We start from the raw sequence: 19,835 nt of genomic DNA on the forward strand, positions 1-19,835 counted from the left end.
TTGAAGACCTTCAGTAGACAAGAAATTCAAAATGTAAAAGAAAGGTAGCCTTTCAGTACTAATCTCTGACGCTAGAGTATTTAAGTTAGTTGAACAAATTGAGAATATTGCCCTATATTTCAAAGCTGGAAAAAAATCTACAAATCAATCAAGACTTTGCTAACAACCAACACTTACAATCATACAAAATGGGCCAGCTGAAATCTAGGAGTAGCACATTTGAGCCATGTTGATGTTTTTCAAATCCATCACATGAACATCACTTTTACAATGAAGTGTAATTTTCTGCATAATAGGTGACTTAAAAGCAATATGTGGAAATGGTCTTATACAGTTGAACTTAAAAACATCCATCAAAAATGGGGGAAAATTCCTGACAAGTATAAAGAGATTTTTCTAGTCAAATGAAAGTTTTCTGACCCAACTTACTTCTTTGTAGCCGAAAATGATACGCCCATCATTGAGAAGGGTGGCCTGAAAAGTGAAACTGCCCAGGTTGTAATTATCCTGCAGATGAACATGGTCCCACTGGACAACTAGTGCTGTGCCTGTGAACCCCAGAGGGGGGGTAGAGAGGCAAAGGGAAGAAAAAATGTGAGAAAAATATTAACTGACTGTAGGAAAAGTACTTAACTGCAGTTACTTGAAACAAAAAACAGTGATTTTTCTATTTAGTGACACAGCCCAGCATCTGAAGAGCTGAAGATATTACAAACATAAGTTGCAGATGAAATCTTCTTAAGGGCAGACATCACAGTGCCACAAATAACTACCTCAGCTACTCACACAAGTCTGTTAAATCAAGAGTGGCCAGATAACTTGTTTGGAGATGCATAAGAATCTCTGAAACAAAATCCAACATTCACAGGTGTGCCTCCACGGCTTTTCTTCCACTATCTACATATGATATGTTTACATATATACACCATGAAGACTTCGAAAAGCAATGTGCTAATAGCACTACCTGTTTTGTGAAAATTATTATTTGAAGAACTCATATTCTTCCATTAACTATGCATTAATATAAATAGTGTTAATTTTTTTCTGCATAGTGCAAACCCTTGCTGAGGCTCTGCAACTTGAAAAATATTAGGAACCGGCAATAAATAAATATAGCTTGAATTTAAAACACAATTCATAGCTGGAGTAAATATTAAGTCTGGTGTGCAGAGATTTACTTGTAAGAGACTTGTTAATATTCATAGGAGTTCTCTTGTTGAATATCCGCTTACTGCAATAAAAATGTACCCCAAGTGACTTGCATATCCTCTGAGCATGTTGTACAGATGTTGAGGGTTACAGATACTTTCAGGTAGCTTGGCTGAAAGACACTTATCACCAGAGTTGTGTTTACTAAAAATGTTTCTTTTTTTTGTCACCAAGACTATACACTGTACCCAACATATTATTGTTTTGGTGCTAATGGGAGTTATGTGCTTTGATTCACAACACTTTAATTTTGTTTCTTGCAGAGTGTTCAGGGTAGCTCAGTTTGCTTCTAGCTCAAGTATTTTTGATATATCCTTGAAATATTGTTTGTTACAGATCTTCAGAGTTGTAACTTTTATTAACATATCTGGTCAAAGGATGTCACTGAACTATGAGCATGCAAATTTTTACTGCATACTGCAGTAAGTACATTGCATCATTGGCCCATGTCTATTTCATAAATACAGCACATGCTCAGTAATTTGAGCATTCGTCTCTGCATTTTTCCTATTGCAGTCAAATTTATTAACTGTTAATTATTAATTCTTATTGGAATATACTAAATTTCATTTTAAAGGAATGTAGAGGGACTGTTAAAACTATTGGAGCAAAAATAGAAACATTTATAGCCAGTCCAGAAGTGTATCTCAGAATACCAAACTAAAACGGAGGTCAGCTTCCTCCAAAACACTGTCTCCTCATTCCCAAGGACACTTGTGTAGGTGCATGTGAATGTAGGCAATTGCCTCCACAATGGTGGACAGGTCACCACACTCTGTGCTTTTCCAATACAGATGCAGTTCTAACCTAGCACACTTGCCCAGAGGGATAAGACAGTGATGAATAAGTTATAAGGTGCTGAAGAGACAACTCACACTTTTAAAAAAATCTGGGGTAAGATGGCAAATTCTTTGTCCCAAAGAACCTTTGGTCCTAAAGATCATCATAACTTATGCATGAGGAAGGATGTAAAATTTCAAAAATATATTCAACCCTGTGATAGAAGCTAATAAATCTTGTATGGAATACAATGATAATCAATAGTATCTTTCCCAGAATATTCTAATTCTTTCAGGAAAGATGACAAATCTCAGGCCATGGTCTCAGATGATGTAAAAAATGAAAACAGTTATTTTTTTTCTTAGAATATTCAAGGACTAATACATTCTCATGCAACTCTGTTGAATTCTTAACAACTAAGGACGAGAATGTAAGAAATTTATGACTTGGTTAAGATAGTGATAGGATATATATTGATCACGGACCTGAAGAATAAAAATGTACACACCTGATTGTAAATAGGGTGTATTATTGGACATGTTCTTAATCTTTGTTTTAATTCACTGTGCACAACCATACAAAGGATGGTACAGACTTATCAAGGAACACTTAAAAAAAAACAGATTTTTTGATATTATCCCTAGGTTTTAAATTAAGAGTGAAGAATAAGTGACGTTGCATTCAACCACTAAAGTCCTGAGGTAAGGCAGCTGAATGTCACTTAATCACATACGTTATGTTTTCAAAATATTAATTATAACCGAATTCATGAAAAAATGTCCACACTTTTAAGGCACCTGAAATATTTTACAGAGTTTTGAGTTAGCAAACGTTGCAGTTTGCCTTTTAACCTTTCAATTTTTTCTACACGGGACCACTGAGAACACATGGTATAGATGAGCGTATTGGATTCCAATCCTGGAACTCCATGGACACTCAGTCTTTGACAGGTTTATTAACCTTATACCTGCCCTTCTTCTGTATAGACTTGGTATTACACTCTACGAATACTTTTTATTTCCATTTTAGACAAGGGGCTGGACAGTATTTTCTGTATAATTTTTCAAGTAACAGGAACTTATACTTTTATAGAAGTCAGGTCTTTCCTTTTAAAATTGGTAAAACACATTGCTAGTTTATGTACTTTGATACACGACAGCAATCTACCCAATTAGGAAGAAGAACTAATGACTCTCTAACCATTTTATAGATAAAGAAATTTTTTGGATGTCTAGCCACATGGTTTAAATAGCCTGTGAGTTTAAAAAAATAGATACTGAAAAAAATCTTCAGTTTTTCCTTCAAAAATATTTAGGAAAATATGAAGAATCAAGGGACACAGATGCATTTATTTATGAAGGACTACTACATACCATTATCAAAGTATCTGACTGTTGAATTTCTTGATACACTGGGATCAAAATTTGCCATTAAGGGTGCAATATATTGTGTAGCTGTTAGCATTCGATGCACAACTTCTCCAGTATATATGAAACCTACAATAAAGAAAAAAATATTGTGACTATTTCAGTAACTTCTGAAAAGATTTAATAGAATAGCAGGTTTAAACAGGCATTGCCAGAGCAGTAAAGGGTCTTCTGAGAGAAATTTATCCCACCACCAATTTTGTAGTGAATTAAATAAGATCTAAAACTGCAGGAAGATATCTGCTTGTCAGAAGAACAAGATCCAAGAAAAACAATTGAACCACTACTTCAAGAAGACATTTTCCATACAGAAAAAGAACACAAAAACAGAGCAAACACAAGGAAGGCAAATTCCAGTTATGGACAAAAGGCAGATATATGGCATTATCAAAATGAGTCATTTACCACTATGTATATTCCATAGGTTTTTCCACACCTTCCAGCAATCTGCCTTTTTGCTATTTATTTATCTACATATTTGTTTTTGTAAATTATTACCTCTTCAGAACTTGGGATAATCTTTTCTCCTACTTGTAGAGAAACAGAGTGAGACAAATTCAGACAACCAGAAGCGACAATCTTTAAAAAAAAAATAAAATGAGGAGTGGAACAAGTAGGCTTTTTTCATGATTGTAAGCCAAGATGTAATTCTGGAACATTCTCTGCGTTGTCAGATCTCACTAGTTTTTCCTGCTCATCCCCAAATCCACAACAGTCTTCAGACAATTGTACATCCTGGGTTGCTTCCATCAGCAGCTCTCACTTAAAAACTCTACCTAGTTTGGAATTCAAGTATTTCCTCTGAGGAAAAACAGTCATCTGTGCACTTAAATGGCAGAAAAACCTTGCCATTTTGAACAACTTATGCTCTACAAATAAACTTGCATTAAGGTTCATGAACTCCAACTAAACAGAGGGACTAACATCTTTAAATGCCAAATACAGTCTGACTTCAGAACTTTAATTCCACTGTAGTGTCTATTCTTAAATTCTATCTATTAAGATCTTTTTGAAAAATTCTGTTACCAAGGTGGTGATCTAGGCAACCTTTACATCATTTAAAGCACACCTATGTATTCAAAGGACACAGCATTTTAACGTCCAATCTACTAAATCCTAGAATGAAACCTTTTCTTTTTTGCTAATCGACACAGAGAAAAAACATTTAAAAAATGAAAAACACTCACACATATTTACAAGTCATTCATAGACTTCATTAGTCATTGTTTTAGGGTAGCCAGCAGTCCTGTCAAAGCATAGTCCATGAAATGCATTTCATTTTTTTCCTGTTTATTGCTACATACTTCTAAAATATCACTGCCTTGAGAACCACTTCCTCATGTTTATTTAGATATTTTAAATAAATAAAATTTCATAAAATATTTGTGCTTTATATTATTTCCTTGGTCATGTATGCTTTATTTTAACACAGTCTTAGGTAGGTCTATAACCCTGAAATCACTCCTTAATATTTGAAGATAATAGAAACTCTGAAGCCATATTCATGTGTTGCTCCTAGCCTTAATACTTCAGTACTTATTTATCCCTTATGCAATGCTCCCATCTTTACATACAGTTTCCCTTTCAGGTTTTCAATAGGAAAACAATAGGAAAACAAAAGACTTGCTTGTGTTACAACACATAACTAAGTCAATCAGCGCAGGTGATTAGTAATCAAAGAGTGTATTTCCAAGTGTTTGCTGGACACAGCTTTACTTTAGACAAAAATGAAAAGCATGAGGTGGACGATAGCTGGGAAGCAGGCAGGCCTTGCATGAAGATCATTCTAATGAGAACTCCAGTCTTGCATTGGAACAACTTGAAAAGAAACACAAAGTCATTTCAAATCATCCCAGACATTCAGAGGCTGTAGCCACTGTGGAGCATGGACATTTTATCTCTGTCACTACAACTTAAAGCAGTAAACGTAAAACTAACTTATTCCTGAATGGAATTCTGTAGAAAATTGGCTAATACTATTTGTGACCTAATTTTCTGACAGTGGCAAATGTTCATGGGTTATTAATTTAGTCAGGAAAAATTTTTCAGACCTACAATTTCCTGAATCACTTAATCTCTCCTTTGTGCGAGAGGCTGGAAGTACTCTCTTCCAAATCTCTCAAGTACTATATCTAAATATGTTCCTAAACATTGGAATGTTATCAAACAGGAAAGAGTGCTCAGAATACTGTAAGTTTCGCATGAATATATAAATCTAACAAAAACAAAGGATGGACTAATGCTAAAACCAATTGAAAAATCCATGAGGATGTATTCCTACTCCTCATAATGAGCAAAAGAACAGTCACAAAAACTACGGGAAATAGATATGTAATAAATATATATTGCTACTAAACTGTCAAAACATTTTTTCTTGATGCAGGACCTCAGTTGATTTCAAAATGCATTTAAGAACTCTTCACTTTGAAATATCCTCTTTATCTGATGCAATTTATAATTTTCAGCAGTAGCTTTCTTGGCTCAGGAAATTTTCCTGGAAAACTTGAGAAACTGGAAAACTGGTGTACTCTGTTCTAAAAGAGCACAGCTATTTCAGTAGAAGCTTTTGGGTTGGCAAACCATCTCTAACATTTCACTTATGTTTAAACATGATAAAAAGGAGCTCTCCCATCACTTCTGTTGGTTATACTAGCCCGTCATTTCAGTGGCTTAAGTGGAATAGCCCTGGATGCACATCACGATCTGAGGGCACAACTGATGAAACAAGTAATCTGAAAATAAGATTAAAACAATATGCACAGTAAGCTTTCTGTGGTTTCCTTTTCCTAATCCTTGTTGCACACAAAGTCAGTATCAATTAGGACATTTTTTTATAATGTTTCCCTGCTGTGCAGAATAACAATATATACTCAAAGCAGCACAGACAATGAGGCTTTTGAAGTTGCTATTGTGCATCTATAAAGATATGACAAAACATGGGATATGCAGGCAAAATAAAAATGAAATATCTATACTGATAATCATCTTCTCACTTCTAAGGCATTGCATGTTAGGTAACACAGAGACTGGTTTTATGTATCTGATGCTACAGTAAACTGGTTTGGTGCTTTAGCATCTAGTTGAATTAGAGCGAAAGCCAGTTTAGATTATAATATTGTGTGTGATTTTTTAACAAATTACCTAAAATAACTGGTCATACCTTAAAAGCAGAGATATACAGAGAATATACGTAACTATATGCCTCTGTACTTGTGATGAGTACATGCCATGTTAGAATCTCAGCATTTCTTGAAAATTATGACTCCTTACATAATACCAGGTGGGTTGAACTTTGCCAGATGCCAGCTGCACAACCTGCCATTCTTTCAAAAAGGGAAAAGATGTTCTGGCAAAAAGAAAATTTTCAGGGGAAAAAGGATGACTGCAGCTGCTAGAAAAATATAACAAAAATAATGGTATTAAATAACAGTAATAAAATAAGTCGATGTGGAATTACTCCTTGAAATAGTCATCACATTGTTCTCATAAAAAAAGCTATAAAACTGCATGTTCTACAAAATGATCTCTGCTGGAAATAAGAATATGAGACAATATTTCTTTTTCTTCCTGAAATACCAAAGCATTTAGCAAGAATAGGAATACTCTTAACTACTTTGTTTCTACACCAGTTTGACACAGACACTAAAAATAGAACTGTAACTGTATTTCCTTTTTTTTCATAGAGATTGACTAAAAGTCAAATAAGTTTGGCCCAAACTTCATTAAAAAAACAAAACAAAACAAAAAAGAACTAAACTCTTACCATTATTTTTGTAATGATAGTATGTATTGGCTCATATACATTTTGTACAGAAGCATTCATATTTCCCATTACAGACATGAATTTCAGTTTTAAAATCCACGAAGTCTATGTGTTTTAAAAGTTCACCTTCCACATTAGCTGGAGCCCAACCATGTTCCAGACCATGGCAGAAAATCTTCAGCAAGCTGGTTTTGGCATAGAATGTGCTTGAAAATATTGACTCACAGGGAAGCGAAAGACAGATTTTTTTTTTTTTTTTTTTTTTTCAGAAGTAGCTTAATTCCAGATTAGAGAACTGACAAGATGATTCTTGGAATTTAAGAATAAGTGAAAAATAATGTAGTAAAAAAAAAAGCAATAAAAGTGTGAGACAAGAACCTGGAGTTCAAAACAGATTTTTTTTTTTTCTTTCCTATAGAAAGAAAAGCTGTCGCATACAAAATATTAAATATAATAATAAAAAGAATTACAGGAAAGAAATGACTGCTTTGAAAAATAACTTACTTTCTTATCAGGCACCTAATGTTAAGTGAAACCATACATTAAAACTCTTATTAATAGCATAAACTGTGGTTACTTAGCTGGAAAAGAAACAGCCTGCTTACAGTTAATGAACAATGAATGGTTTTGCATGAGAGAAACAATCACTGGGTGAAGGCAGTGCTTGCATTCAAGCATACAGCTCAGTGTGGGTTTACTCAAGTGCCCTTGCAGCATATAAACTAGAAGGCAAATAACAGAGCAGCTTCCAAAACAACAGAACCAGAAACGGTTTCCATAAGAGGGTAGGCTTCAACCCAGATCACCCAAGGGAAAGCCTAGATTTTAGTTTGTATATTCAAATACGAAACAGGCTTAGCAGAGATGTAGTAACACATACACACAGTGAAATGTTTTGCTGAATAGAGGAACTATTTCTTTCATTTCTCCCAGTTCATTTTCCTATTTAAATGGGGTGAGCGTATACAACTTCTCATTTTCCTCCAAATCCCTCTGAAAGCTGTTTGTGCAGCCAAGAGAGAAAACTGCAGCAGAACTGGCAGGAGCTTCCTGATTCTCTAGCCACTTCTGCTTTGGTCTCAGCATAATCAAAGGTTTCTGAGGCAATCTGTCCTGTGATATTTCCTGTGACCCCCAAACTACCTCATGGGTAATGGTGCTTCAACTCCCTCTTTACCATTTTAGACCCAGGGTACTGATCTTTTTTGATGGAAATCAGAATCAGCACAAGTACAGTACCATATAGACAAATGTTTTCAAAATTCTCACAACTTTAATACTCGGCCTAGTAATTATACACTGTTTGAAGAATGACGTTAACTCATCTGAGCATCTACTTCCTCATCTACGATGGAAAAGATACTGAGACAGAAGAGATAAAACATTTATCTTGGGCCTATTTAAACAAACAAAAAACAGAACTCTGTAATCGGCTTTGGAGCCAAAGAAGTACTTCATGCCTGGCTTTTAGTCAAGCAGAGCTGGACATCATTTATCAAGACAAAGAAAAGCTCCTTACAGCTTAGTAGGGAAAACTGATTCACTTGCCATCTTGATGTCTTCAGTTGTCAGAGATACTACTGCACCAAAGAAACAAAGTGGGAAAGTGGATCAAAAATTCTTCCTCAGAGTTCTCCAGTTCACTGTGACCCCATTTTCACTGTAGAAAGACACTGGAGAACACAGTGAGCATCTGGTAAAGATATGACCTCGTATGCCCAAACAACCAAGATTTCCCCTGAATGCCAGGAAATTTTAGGAGTGTTGTTACAAAAATAATCATCAACCGAGATTGATATAAGGTGTACAATACCAGCATAACTCAATAAGGTATGCATTTATGTTTCCAAAGCATCGTTGATGCTCGATTCAATTATCCTACTACTGGAAAATGCCACTTTAAAGCAGACAATTCTCTTCTGTTATTCACCAGCGTTTCTGCATCTTTTAAAAGATTTTTGTAAACAAACTTTATTAAAAATTAGTATCTAATAAATATTTATCATTAACTATTAAAGAAAACTAATTTCAAACTTGCAGCACACAAAACAACCAATTTGCAAATACCTCCCCTTTGTTCAAATAAGAAACACAATTATATTTTGTGCCATGTAAATGAGACTATAAAAACCAGGCTCTTCCACACACATTAACACTTCTTCCTGCTCATCTTTTATTAAAAATAAATGTAATTGTTTCAAATAACAGGGAAAGCCTCAGCTCTCTTGCTGCTACTCTTCTCCAGAGAGATAAAACATCACTACTTCAAATGCATGTTCTCATTAAATTAGAAGGCATTTGTTTAGACTGACACTGTACAAAGATATTATTGAACTAGTTACTACATTGGTTTAACCCCGTTCTTATACTTAATTTGCCTTAGTGTAATTATAAACAACATCATAGAATTTAACTGAAAATAACCAGATCAGGTCCCTAAACAGGAAGAAGGTATTTAAGCTGTATTAACTAGCACAATTCTTGCTTTGTTCTGTAGCTGCTGAGAATAGCTGCAAAATTTGACATGCATTTTAGTTACAGGATGATTCTGTTGTCCTATTGGATGTTTCTGACTGCTTATTTTTTTGTCTTAACTTCTTTCATCTTCTACGCAGTAACAGTAAACATTTGATCTGTCTGTCTGTCCTTGTTACTGGAATTACACCACTAAAGAACACAGAAGACACGTTTATGTTCAGGGGAAAAAATGGCAAGATGTAGCACGGGGGAAATAAAATGGATCAGAAATCGTGTTGCTCACATATTTAACTGGTGAGCCTGACAAACACTGCATCAGTGTTTAAAGTCCCTGAAACTGCATGTAAAATACGTTTTCATTGTGTTTTTCCAGATATGTCTCATCAGCTGTTTCACAATTAAGCAAATTCAAGAATACGCTATAATTTTACACCCCTAAAATATACCAGAATAATGAATGCTAGAAACAGATAGTGTCATGTATTTTCACAAGCAGCCCTATATAACTATATTAATATTTCTTCAATACTTCACTGAAGTAAGCTTTAAGTAATGCCATTTATTCCTAAATGGCTAATTTATTTTTGTGGAATATTGTGGAAGAATGTTAGCATCATGGTAATTGCACTAAGATTACAGTATAATTAAAGGATAACAGCATCTACATATCCTTCAGACAATCCATGAAAGTTAAATACCTTAATGGGCTTACAATATCAGTGTATAAAAATGTATCAGTCTCATGCTATTTTATATTTTTTTACACCCTGCCAGGAAAAATGAATTAGAGACAGATTAAACGGATTTTTTGGCTTCGCTTTTCCTTGGCTAGACCGAATGCACTAACCCTCTTCTTTCAGCCTGAAAAGTGGGCTATCTGAAAGCTAGACCCAAGAAGGTATAAATATGAAACACTATTTCTTAATTGCGTAACCTCTACAAGGATTTCTTATGTGTACTTGAGAGAAAAAAGAAAAGCCAGCCAGAATCCTCATGTTCTTGGCTGTACTTTTATACTACCTTATCTAGATCAGAAGATGAGTTTCTCACCATTATTTTTCTTCCCTCTTTGTTAATACTGAATGTATTATCTGGAAAAATTGAGAATGTGTAATGCATGTCACCCAGTAAATGGCAATGTATTTATTAGTTTGCTGTAGTTTCCCGGGTACTCATGACTGTTGCAAAAAATACATGATCTGGTGGAATATAACCCATTCTAATGACTATCCCACATTCAGTTGAGCAAAGGAACTTGGGGGTTTTTTGTTTTATGAAACTCTTTCAGTAAAGGTTTCCCTTCTGACATGCCACATGACATCCATTGTCAGGGGGTTATTAGATGTCACTAGGAAGAACAAGGGAGCAATATGAACCTTTGTAAGTAAGACACCGTTATGGACTACAAGTAACCCTTAACGATGCATCTGTTTATATGTTTTTCATGACTTCAAACTGGGAATTCTTTCAAGTTAAGGAGAAACAAAGCTAAAGATAACTTAAAGTCTAATGCCTTGTATCAGTTCCTTCTTGATCAAAAGCATACTTCCCCAGAGAAAATTCTTGGACAGAGGTATGAAATACAGTATCTACACAGTGAGATACTGCCACAGGATAGCTCCCAAGTGCCTCTCCACTCCAGCCAAACAGAGACAAGAACTGTTGCTAGACAGGCTGGAACCAGAGAAAAGAGGATGGTGGGAGCATTATGTTGCTTAGGCTGAATATCTTAGCAGCTGTGTCATTGCAGTAGCCTTGGTACTGCTAAATCTTGGTATGAGACTTGAATAGAGCTGTTGGGAAATCTAATTTTGCACTCTGTTTCTGGTATACATCTCTACTGGTTGGATAAAATATTTTCATATCTGTACAGATGTCATAAATAAAATGTCTGTATGGAACTAGGAAAAGTGGTATTTTGAGGTTTTAAAACATTAAATAAATAATAATAATAATAAGGTTCATCTTTGAATAAAACTCTTGTAGTATCAAACTTGAAAATACTCAAAATCTTTTTTGCTGTGTCTATTCTCCCATACTACCACTCCTAACATCTTGCCTATCTACGTACTCTCCAGTTCCTTGTTTCTCCATCACATTTGTTCATGTTGGGCACAACATTTAGAGGTGCGAGGCAGTATGGACGTTCTCAGGCAGGACTAATTAGCAGTGAAGATATGTCTCAGAACACGAAGACAGAGGAGGACATTTATCCATGCCTTGCGCTTCAGGAGAGCAAGCCCATGCGTGCCTGGTGCCTGATTCCCACCTGGTTTCATGATTCACAGGCATATCACAGGGTGGTCTCTGACTACACTCTGTATCCCCTCTCTGAAAGGACCCCTTGAACACAGCCATTGTAACGAAGTAGCAGACAGCTCTGCCCCTTTCCATGACTTCACCCTAGTGATCAAAACTTGGTGCACTACTCATATCTTCCTGAGCAATTTGTCTCCCCTCTTCGTCAACTTCTGTCAACATGGCTATCTCTACCAAACCAAAGCCAAAAAGCATTTGTCTCCCACCTTCCTTCAAATATTTATAAGCATTAATCATATCCCTCCTCAGTCCTCTTTTCCCCAGGTTTTAGACCCTTTTCCCCAGGAACAGACCCTTTTAAAACCAATTCTTAATTTACCAGTTTTACCAATTCTTTATTTATGATACTGTTCTACTATGTGGAAGATGCATATCATGCAGCATACACTTCACTGATTATAAATTTTGGTCACTTAATCATATGGTAAGTTACAAGCAGAAGTAGGATATCTGTGGTAAATACCGTGTAATTATAGGGTACATAAATGGTGATCCCTGTCTCCTAAACCAAAGTGCAGGTTACAACATAATTATGTTTAAACTTACTTGCCAAGAAAAAGACATTTTGTTTCTGCCCAAAGAACATATGCTAATTCTTTTCAATATTATGGAAAGTAAATTTAGCCCCAGGACTTCTCATGCATCCAAAAGATATAAACTGTGGCAGGGCAGCTAGAAGATTACTCTTAATGTCTTACACATTCTTAGACAGACAAACATCAGCTGTAATCTCAGTAAGGCAGTTCCAGCATTGAGTGGTGGAAAATATCTGTATGCTGCAGAATAGGAAGATTTTCTCATAAGATATCAGCTATAGAAAAGTGGAAATATTTTTTTCCATGAGCATTTTAGCCAATTCCTTTTGGATGAATAATGAAGGAGAAAGTAATGGATTAAACCCACAAGATTCAAGAAGAAAATCTTACCTCCCAGGAAACGTCAGCAGGCAAAATAAAGTCTCGTGCACATTCTATTTTTTTTGAAAGCAATGAAGATCTTAAGGTTTGAATCCAGGAAGCATGCACAGGCAGATGTAGAAACAAAACCGCTTTCAGCTACCACCTGAGCACACAGTTGTCTTCATTGTTGGAGGTCATGAATGGCAGCAGAGGAAAAATGGAGAACCTATGAATTTTTTTTTTACTTCATTCAGCTTGCGCAAAAAATTGCAGACTATTTATTTCCCTTGAAAGTACATAAAAATATGATTTGGCATCCTCCTGGCTGCTACCATAACTGCCACAGCTGCTTCAGAGAACTAATCACTTTTACTCCCATCCAAAAGCTGCTGTTTTCACAAGCTGCTATTGGAATGGCTATGGTGAAATAAACTGTCCCACCAAATCAACAGAAAGATTATCAGAAAATAAGCCAGAACTTTTGTCACCTGCAGATAATGAAAGAGGACTGTGGAGTAGGTTTAAATCACAGTAAGACAGGCAAGGAGGCAAACAGGAAATCACCATAAAGTGGTTCAAACCAGCACAACTAACAATGACACATGAGAAAAAAACAACAGCTTAGGGCTGCAATTCCCTGGAACTACCTCTATCTTTCAGATTGATGTTAGCAAGGCATCACAGGAGCAAAAAAACAAAACAAAACAAACCATCACCACCAACAACATCAAAACAAACAAATAAACAACAACAACAAAATAAAAAAGGATAAGGTCTATGCTACAACAAATTAGCAGATTCTTGAGAAAATTGTCTCTTGATGTTGCTCTATCTCTGAAAAGAGATTTTTTCCCACACAACCCACACTACTGGGTGTTGCCACTACGGGATTCTTCAGAAAGAAGTTTAAAACACTTACTTCATAGAATTTTAAAGGTTGGAAAAGAACTCTATAATAGTGTTATTTATTTGTCCTGTGCAGAACAATATTGGAGTGTGCTATATATGTATCCGTTTACAGGTATAGTTATCCTCATGATAAAGATGATTAAGTTACTGCATACTATACAAAATATTAAAAAAATAAGCAGAAAAAGATGGAACATAAAACTGGTTGAATCACATGTGCAAACTGAAGCCACATCTACTGATACGTCAGACTTTATTGATGAAACAAGTAAACAAATCAAGTGATAGAAAGAGCTAATTGAATACATTCTAAAATGTTCATTCTTTGAGGATCATATTTATTTTTTCAGAGTACATAATCTCATTTGGTAAGATACAAATGCAATTATTTTTTAACAGATGAAGAGGAATAACTTCAAGATTTTTTTCTTGACAAGATCTTTGTCAAGAAATTAAGAAAAAATTTCAAATGTCCTGCCTGATAAACATTTTGGGGCACTTAATAAAAAAGAAACTTCTCATACCTGAACATAAGTGCTATTTATTCCTTGCAAATCCGCTCACACAATTGGTTGCCCATCCTCTTTGGGTTTCAGGACTCAGTTGAAAAGGTATTACAGGGCACTGTGTTCTCCAGCATTCACTGGACTATCTCATTTTAAAAGCCACAGACTGCTTTCCTTCAAAACCATTGCAGAACATTCAGAAATTCTCTCTTGGATGTTTTCAGCCTGACAAGACACTACAGTAATATCAGTAAGATGGAAAACTATAGCTGAGCGTAATATATAAATATAGATAGAAACACTTAGAAATGCTCTTATTTTGTATTTGCATTTGATGGAATTGAATCTGGAAAAGATGGGGAGGGGGGACGAGGGGTTTGGACATATGTAATCAAGAGGAAAAAAATACTGTCTGGGCCTACGGCTGCCTCTCTTTAGGTAGAGATGTAATGCTCAAGTGGTTTGTAGAGTCAGTGTTTGTTTGCATCATTATGAACAGTGCTTGTGGAAAGAGCTTAAAACACCCATGCAAATGCCACTTCTGTCTGTGCTTTGTCTCTGTGCACAGCAGTTGCAGGTCATATTCAGTTGTTTATTTATTGGAACTGTAATTGCTTTAAAAACATGGACACTTCATGGTGGCTTCCAAGAGAAGGCAGTCTGGCTCTTATCATGGGGATTATATATATATATATGTTATATATATATATAACATATATATATATATGTTGATTTGTAAATCAACATTAAGGACACAGAAGCACAGAAGTTTTCTGCTTCTTGACAGAAAACTGTATATGTGAGCAAATATTCTGTGGGTAAACTGTTGTTTTTTTTTTTTTTTTTTTTTTTTTTTTTTTTGTTTTTTTTTTTTTGTTTTTGTTTTTGTTTTTGTTTTTTTTTCCCCAGATCTCTAGGTAGTAGAATTATATGCTGGGAAAAAAAAGAAACCAAAACAAAACAAGAAAACAAGAAACAAAAACCAAACCAAAGCATGAAAGAAGCTCCAGTATATTAGGAAAACTATAGAGCAAATTTTGTGAATAGTTTGAAGGAGATTCAGACAATGATGATGCAAAAGGACTCATTAAGGAGAAAAGAGGGTTAAACCAGTAGCTCTTCCACACCTTGGTATTCTGCAAGATTCTAAGGACTCAATGAACCATGATAGGAGATTTTTTCCCACAATGTTAGCCACATTGAGCCTTGGCCCTACTGAGCTTCATTGCTTCCAAACGTACCAAAAAGTTTTTGATTCTACATCTGTAATGCTATAAGGGGTTCATCAGAATTGTAATGTACTGCTCAGCACACCTCATTCCCCAGAGAAGACCACTTCCTGGGAACCCACTATTCTGAATATAGACATTTTACATCTTCCCTGGATGCCCTCTCTGGCTTATAATGCCAGAGATGCAATACTGCAATACTGCATTGGTTATTTGCTTTTAAAATTCATCACAGACATAAAAATACATAAAACCATCCTTTACTGTCTTCACACAAATTCTGACTTTAAGCAGAAATGCAACACCTCAAAAAGCAGAACAAGGAATTTCTGTAACTGATGTGACTTATATTGATTCTATGCAAATAATGTATGCTTATAATGAAGATCAGAAAAGCTCTAAAGAAGATACCATTGCTTGAGTGCAACTGTGTACAGAGTTGTATTGTGGTGCTCCTTTTCCTTCCACAGCTTCCCAAAGGAAAGGCTGAAACAGGACCACTCTGGCAGTGCACTAACCCAAGTAGGAGAACACCGTGGCTGGTTACTTTCTCTGAAACTCTTTTCTGAAATTCTGATTACTCTCAGAAGTGAAAGTTTTGTCCTTTCTATCATCCTGAAGAAACTTTCTTTAAAACCAAATTACAGAATGGATCTGCCTCCATGCACCAGAACTGATGTTTGGCACCAGACCCTTTGCTTACAATAGAATACAAACCCACTATGTGTCTACAATCTTGAAAGAGTAATGATAATAACGTCATGCCACAGTCTTTTTGCCCTCAAAACCAGAATCCTGCTTCCCTACTGGAATCTTCCCCCATTGAAGTTTCATGAACAGACAAATATCAGTACCAATATCAGCTAGTAGAAGCTCTTGTTGGTAAATGCCTGAATGAAACTGCTGCACGTTTTTTTACGTACAAATGACAAAATGTTACTACTCCCACACAGTGCACATCAGATAAAACCAGCAAATGACCTGATACATCCACTTGAGAAGCATCTATCTTGATAGCGTCTGAAGCACAGAGAACACACAACAAAATACTCACACTCTGCTATATCCTAAGACAGTACTGTTGAACTCCCAAGTTAGCAAAGTGAAACACAATGCATAGACGTTTCCTGACTTTGTTAGCAACAAAATTCATCATGAAATCTACTTTAATCATTGACAAGTTTTCTTCTTAGATATCCCAGGTACAATTTTGCCAGTCTCCGAGAAAATGCTGGAATCCCTTTTACACTTACCACTTGAAAATGTTATATTTGAATCCAAATTAGCCCTTAATCACAGAATCACAGAATTGCAGGGGCTGGAATGGAATTGCAATAGGAAAGGGAATTATGAGAAGTGCTATGATTTACCAAAGTACTCCCTGATTTTTCCCCTTTTTTGTGCTGACTACGAAAGGAACTTAAGATACCATCATTGAAGACTTAGTCCTATGCAGAGTAGCACTCACTATTCAGTTGCACATATCTTACATTTTCACTGCTATCGATCCATTTGTGCTCACATTAAAGTTTGTGTTTTCTGTCAGTTCTCACAACATTACAAGCCAAATTCTTTTGCTTTCTCATTCTTGTCAGAGCAGATCTTTCCTAAGACACTCATTCTAACCTCTTAAGCATTTAGTCTATAATGAAGTCTTCTCTTCTTTCTAAAGGCTGCATGTACTCAACATTTTGGGCCTTTCCTGATGAAGTAGTCTTCTGATGTCCAAGTTACCATTGTAATCTTTTCCACTACTGGTACCCTGCAAGAAATTTCTGAGCTTCACCTAATTTTAACTAAGTTTCTGAGAGATTTTTTTCTAAAATAGTAGAACAAGGGATTCCGTGCCTATGTCACTCTTTCAATTTCAATTTATTATCAGTGTTACATGGCCTGTGTACTTAATTTTTTTTGCAGTGAAATAACATCAGATTTTGCATCTTTTCCTGCTCAAAAATATTTAATGCTTATTTCTCCTCCTGCATAAAATATTATTGAATGTAACTAGAACAAGAGAAGTCTACTAGCTCTTGTAAGCTGCTTTTAGCTGCTACCCCAAATGCACATCAAATTGCTGTGCATTTTCCTGCCCTGGTAGGTCTCCCGTTGGCAAGATCTTCACATATTTTGACACTGCATTTCAGCAAAGGACTGCTCATTTTATTTATTGGCATGTTTACAGGTGTTGGTAGCAGAGATATGAGCATCTTATTGAACTGAGATAAATCACCTACCTTCAGCAGGTGCAACCTACTCTTACCCCATTTCTCAGAGTGAAGGTCTGCTGATAATACATTCCTTTAGCTCATCAGGTATGGCTTGCTCTTAATGGGAGTGAATTCCTATACCGGGAGCAAAGTGAAATTGCGCTGTACTGCTACAATGCTCTGCTATGAAGATTTACTTCAGGCAGTGGCTGTGACTTTTAAAACAGCAGATAAATAGGAAGAAAAATTGCATGCTTGTTGATAAGGTATTTGTTATCAAGCTGCGTAAGAAACTCTCCTGCCAGGTTATCATTTGACTTCCCAGGCAAGGGAGTTGATGGGACATTAAGAATTCATAATGTTATGTTCAGGCACTACCTAATGTTTACTCTGTTATAGAAAGGCTTATCAAAAGCTCTCTTGGGTCTATGTACTGCTTTTTCCTATATAAAGCTTTTTTTATTATCGTTATTATATTGCTAAGGAACACACAGTTTTAAGCAACTTATTCCTGGAGCTCTAGCTTGTTTGAAAAGGACCTTTACTCACTGTGACATCCTATATCCTCCCTCCATCTGAGCAGTCTACCTCGTTTGTAGTCTTTTTTTACTTCATTACTGCCACATAATGAAGCCTCTACTACATATACAGTAATGTAAATACTTCTTTTGCAGTAGCAGGATCTCACAGAAAGAATATCTTTTCAACTGCAATTAAACGGAATCCAGTCTGATTGTGTTGAGACGTAAATAGATTACTAAACTAAACTTTTTTGATAAAGACCTCTATAATCAACACGATCTCAAAAAAAAAAAAATAAAATAAAATAAAATCAGATGAATTCAACAAGAAACATTTACAAATACAAAAGCATTTTTTTTCCTTCCTGAAGAAAACCAAAAAGTCACTCTTTTAAAATTTTGGGGCATTTCAATTCTGCAGATTTCATTTTTTTTAGTCTTTCTAATCCTGCTATCATGCACTGCTATACAGAGACTATGTGCTATTTGTGCTATGTGCTATACTTGGAATCAATGGAATGAGACTCATTAAAGTACACAGCTAGGTATACTACGATATTTTACTTCCAGATGTTTTTCGCTTAGTTTTCATAAAATTAGCTGATGAAAGTCAACTGAACATACATTTGTTGATAGCAAAAAAATACCAAGAGTGGAAGAAAAGTTTTGTAAGATTCCTCCTCTCGCAGTTGGATGCAGCCCTTCCTTCAATAACAAGAGTCTGTAGTTAGATTCATAGTGTGCTGTTTACACTGAAATTTGATCTAAAGCATCTGTTTTTTATTCCTGGTAAAAACTCACAGGTCACGGTTGGTATAATGACCAAAGAGTAATTGACTTGGCCTATTTTATGATTATTTGACGTATATGAGAAGTAACACGATTTGGGAAGCAGCATTAGTTGAAGCTCAAAGTTTATGTTTTCTTTTCATTCTTTTTACAGAGATATATAGTGGAGGCTAATCAGCTGAAAAGGTTTTCAGAAAACCACCCTTGTGTGTTCTTGGACATCAAGTCGAACATGAGCCAGCAGTGTGACCTTGTGGTCAAAAAGGTTAAAAAAGTATGCTTGTTGCTTGATGGGTTGCATTTAGAATAGTGCTGTCAGCAGTTTGATGGAGGTCGTGGTGATTCTTCCTTCCCCTCTTCTAATTCCTGATGTGACACATTTGGAGTGCTGTGTTTAGCTCTGGACTCCCTAATATAAGACAGAGAGCTATTGGAGCGAGTCCAATGAAGGGTCACTGACATAATTAAGTCACTGGAGCAATCCTTATATGAAGAAAGGCTGAGGGAACTGAGAATGTTCAGCCTGGAGAAGAGAAGGCTAAAGGAGAATCATATCAATGTATATAAAAAATATGTGAAGGGAGTTTGTAAAGAACCACTCTGTTTCTGAGATTCTTTTACAATTAGAAATCATTTCTACTATGACTAAATAAAAGAGAATGCATGCAAGACTAGTATATGTATTTTGCCGTATCCATTATTATTCAAACTAATAAGAAGTTCTGCACAAAAAAAAAATAATTCTGTAAATGAGCATTTCATGACTTTTTCTTTCTAAACTCAGTAGCTTAATGAGATC

General features: G+C 35.6%; 1 protein-coding gene across 4 annotated transcripts in view; it reads right to left on the minus strand.

Annotated features, from left to right (window-relative positions):
* PLXDC2 (plexin domain containing 2) overlaps positions 1-19,835 on the minus strand; it is a 234,880-nt gene that overhangs the window by 59,414 nt on the left and 155,631 nt on the right. For all 4 annotated transcript variants that reach the window (XM_048950495.1, XM_048950494.1, XM_048950498.1 and 1 more), the window contains 2 exons: positions 3,363-3,485; positions 430-548 (listed from right to left, as the gene is read on the minus strand). In XM_048950495.1, coding sequence (XP_048806452.1) covers positions 430-548; positions 3,363-3,485 — 242 coding nt within the window. The remainder of the gene's footprint in view (positions 1-429; positions 549-3,362; positions 3,486-19,835) is intronic.

This window comes from Lagopus muta, chromosome 7 (genome assembly GCF_023343835.1).
Source record: "Lagopus muta isolate bLagMut1 chromosome 7, bLagMut1 primary, whole genome shotgun sequence".
In the NCBI taxonomy this organism is placed as follows: domain Eukaryota; kingdom Metazoa; phylum Chordata; class Aves; order Galliformes; family Phasianidae; genus Lagopus; species Lagopus muta.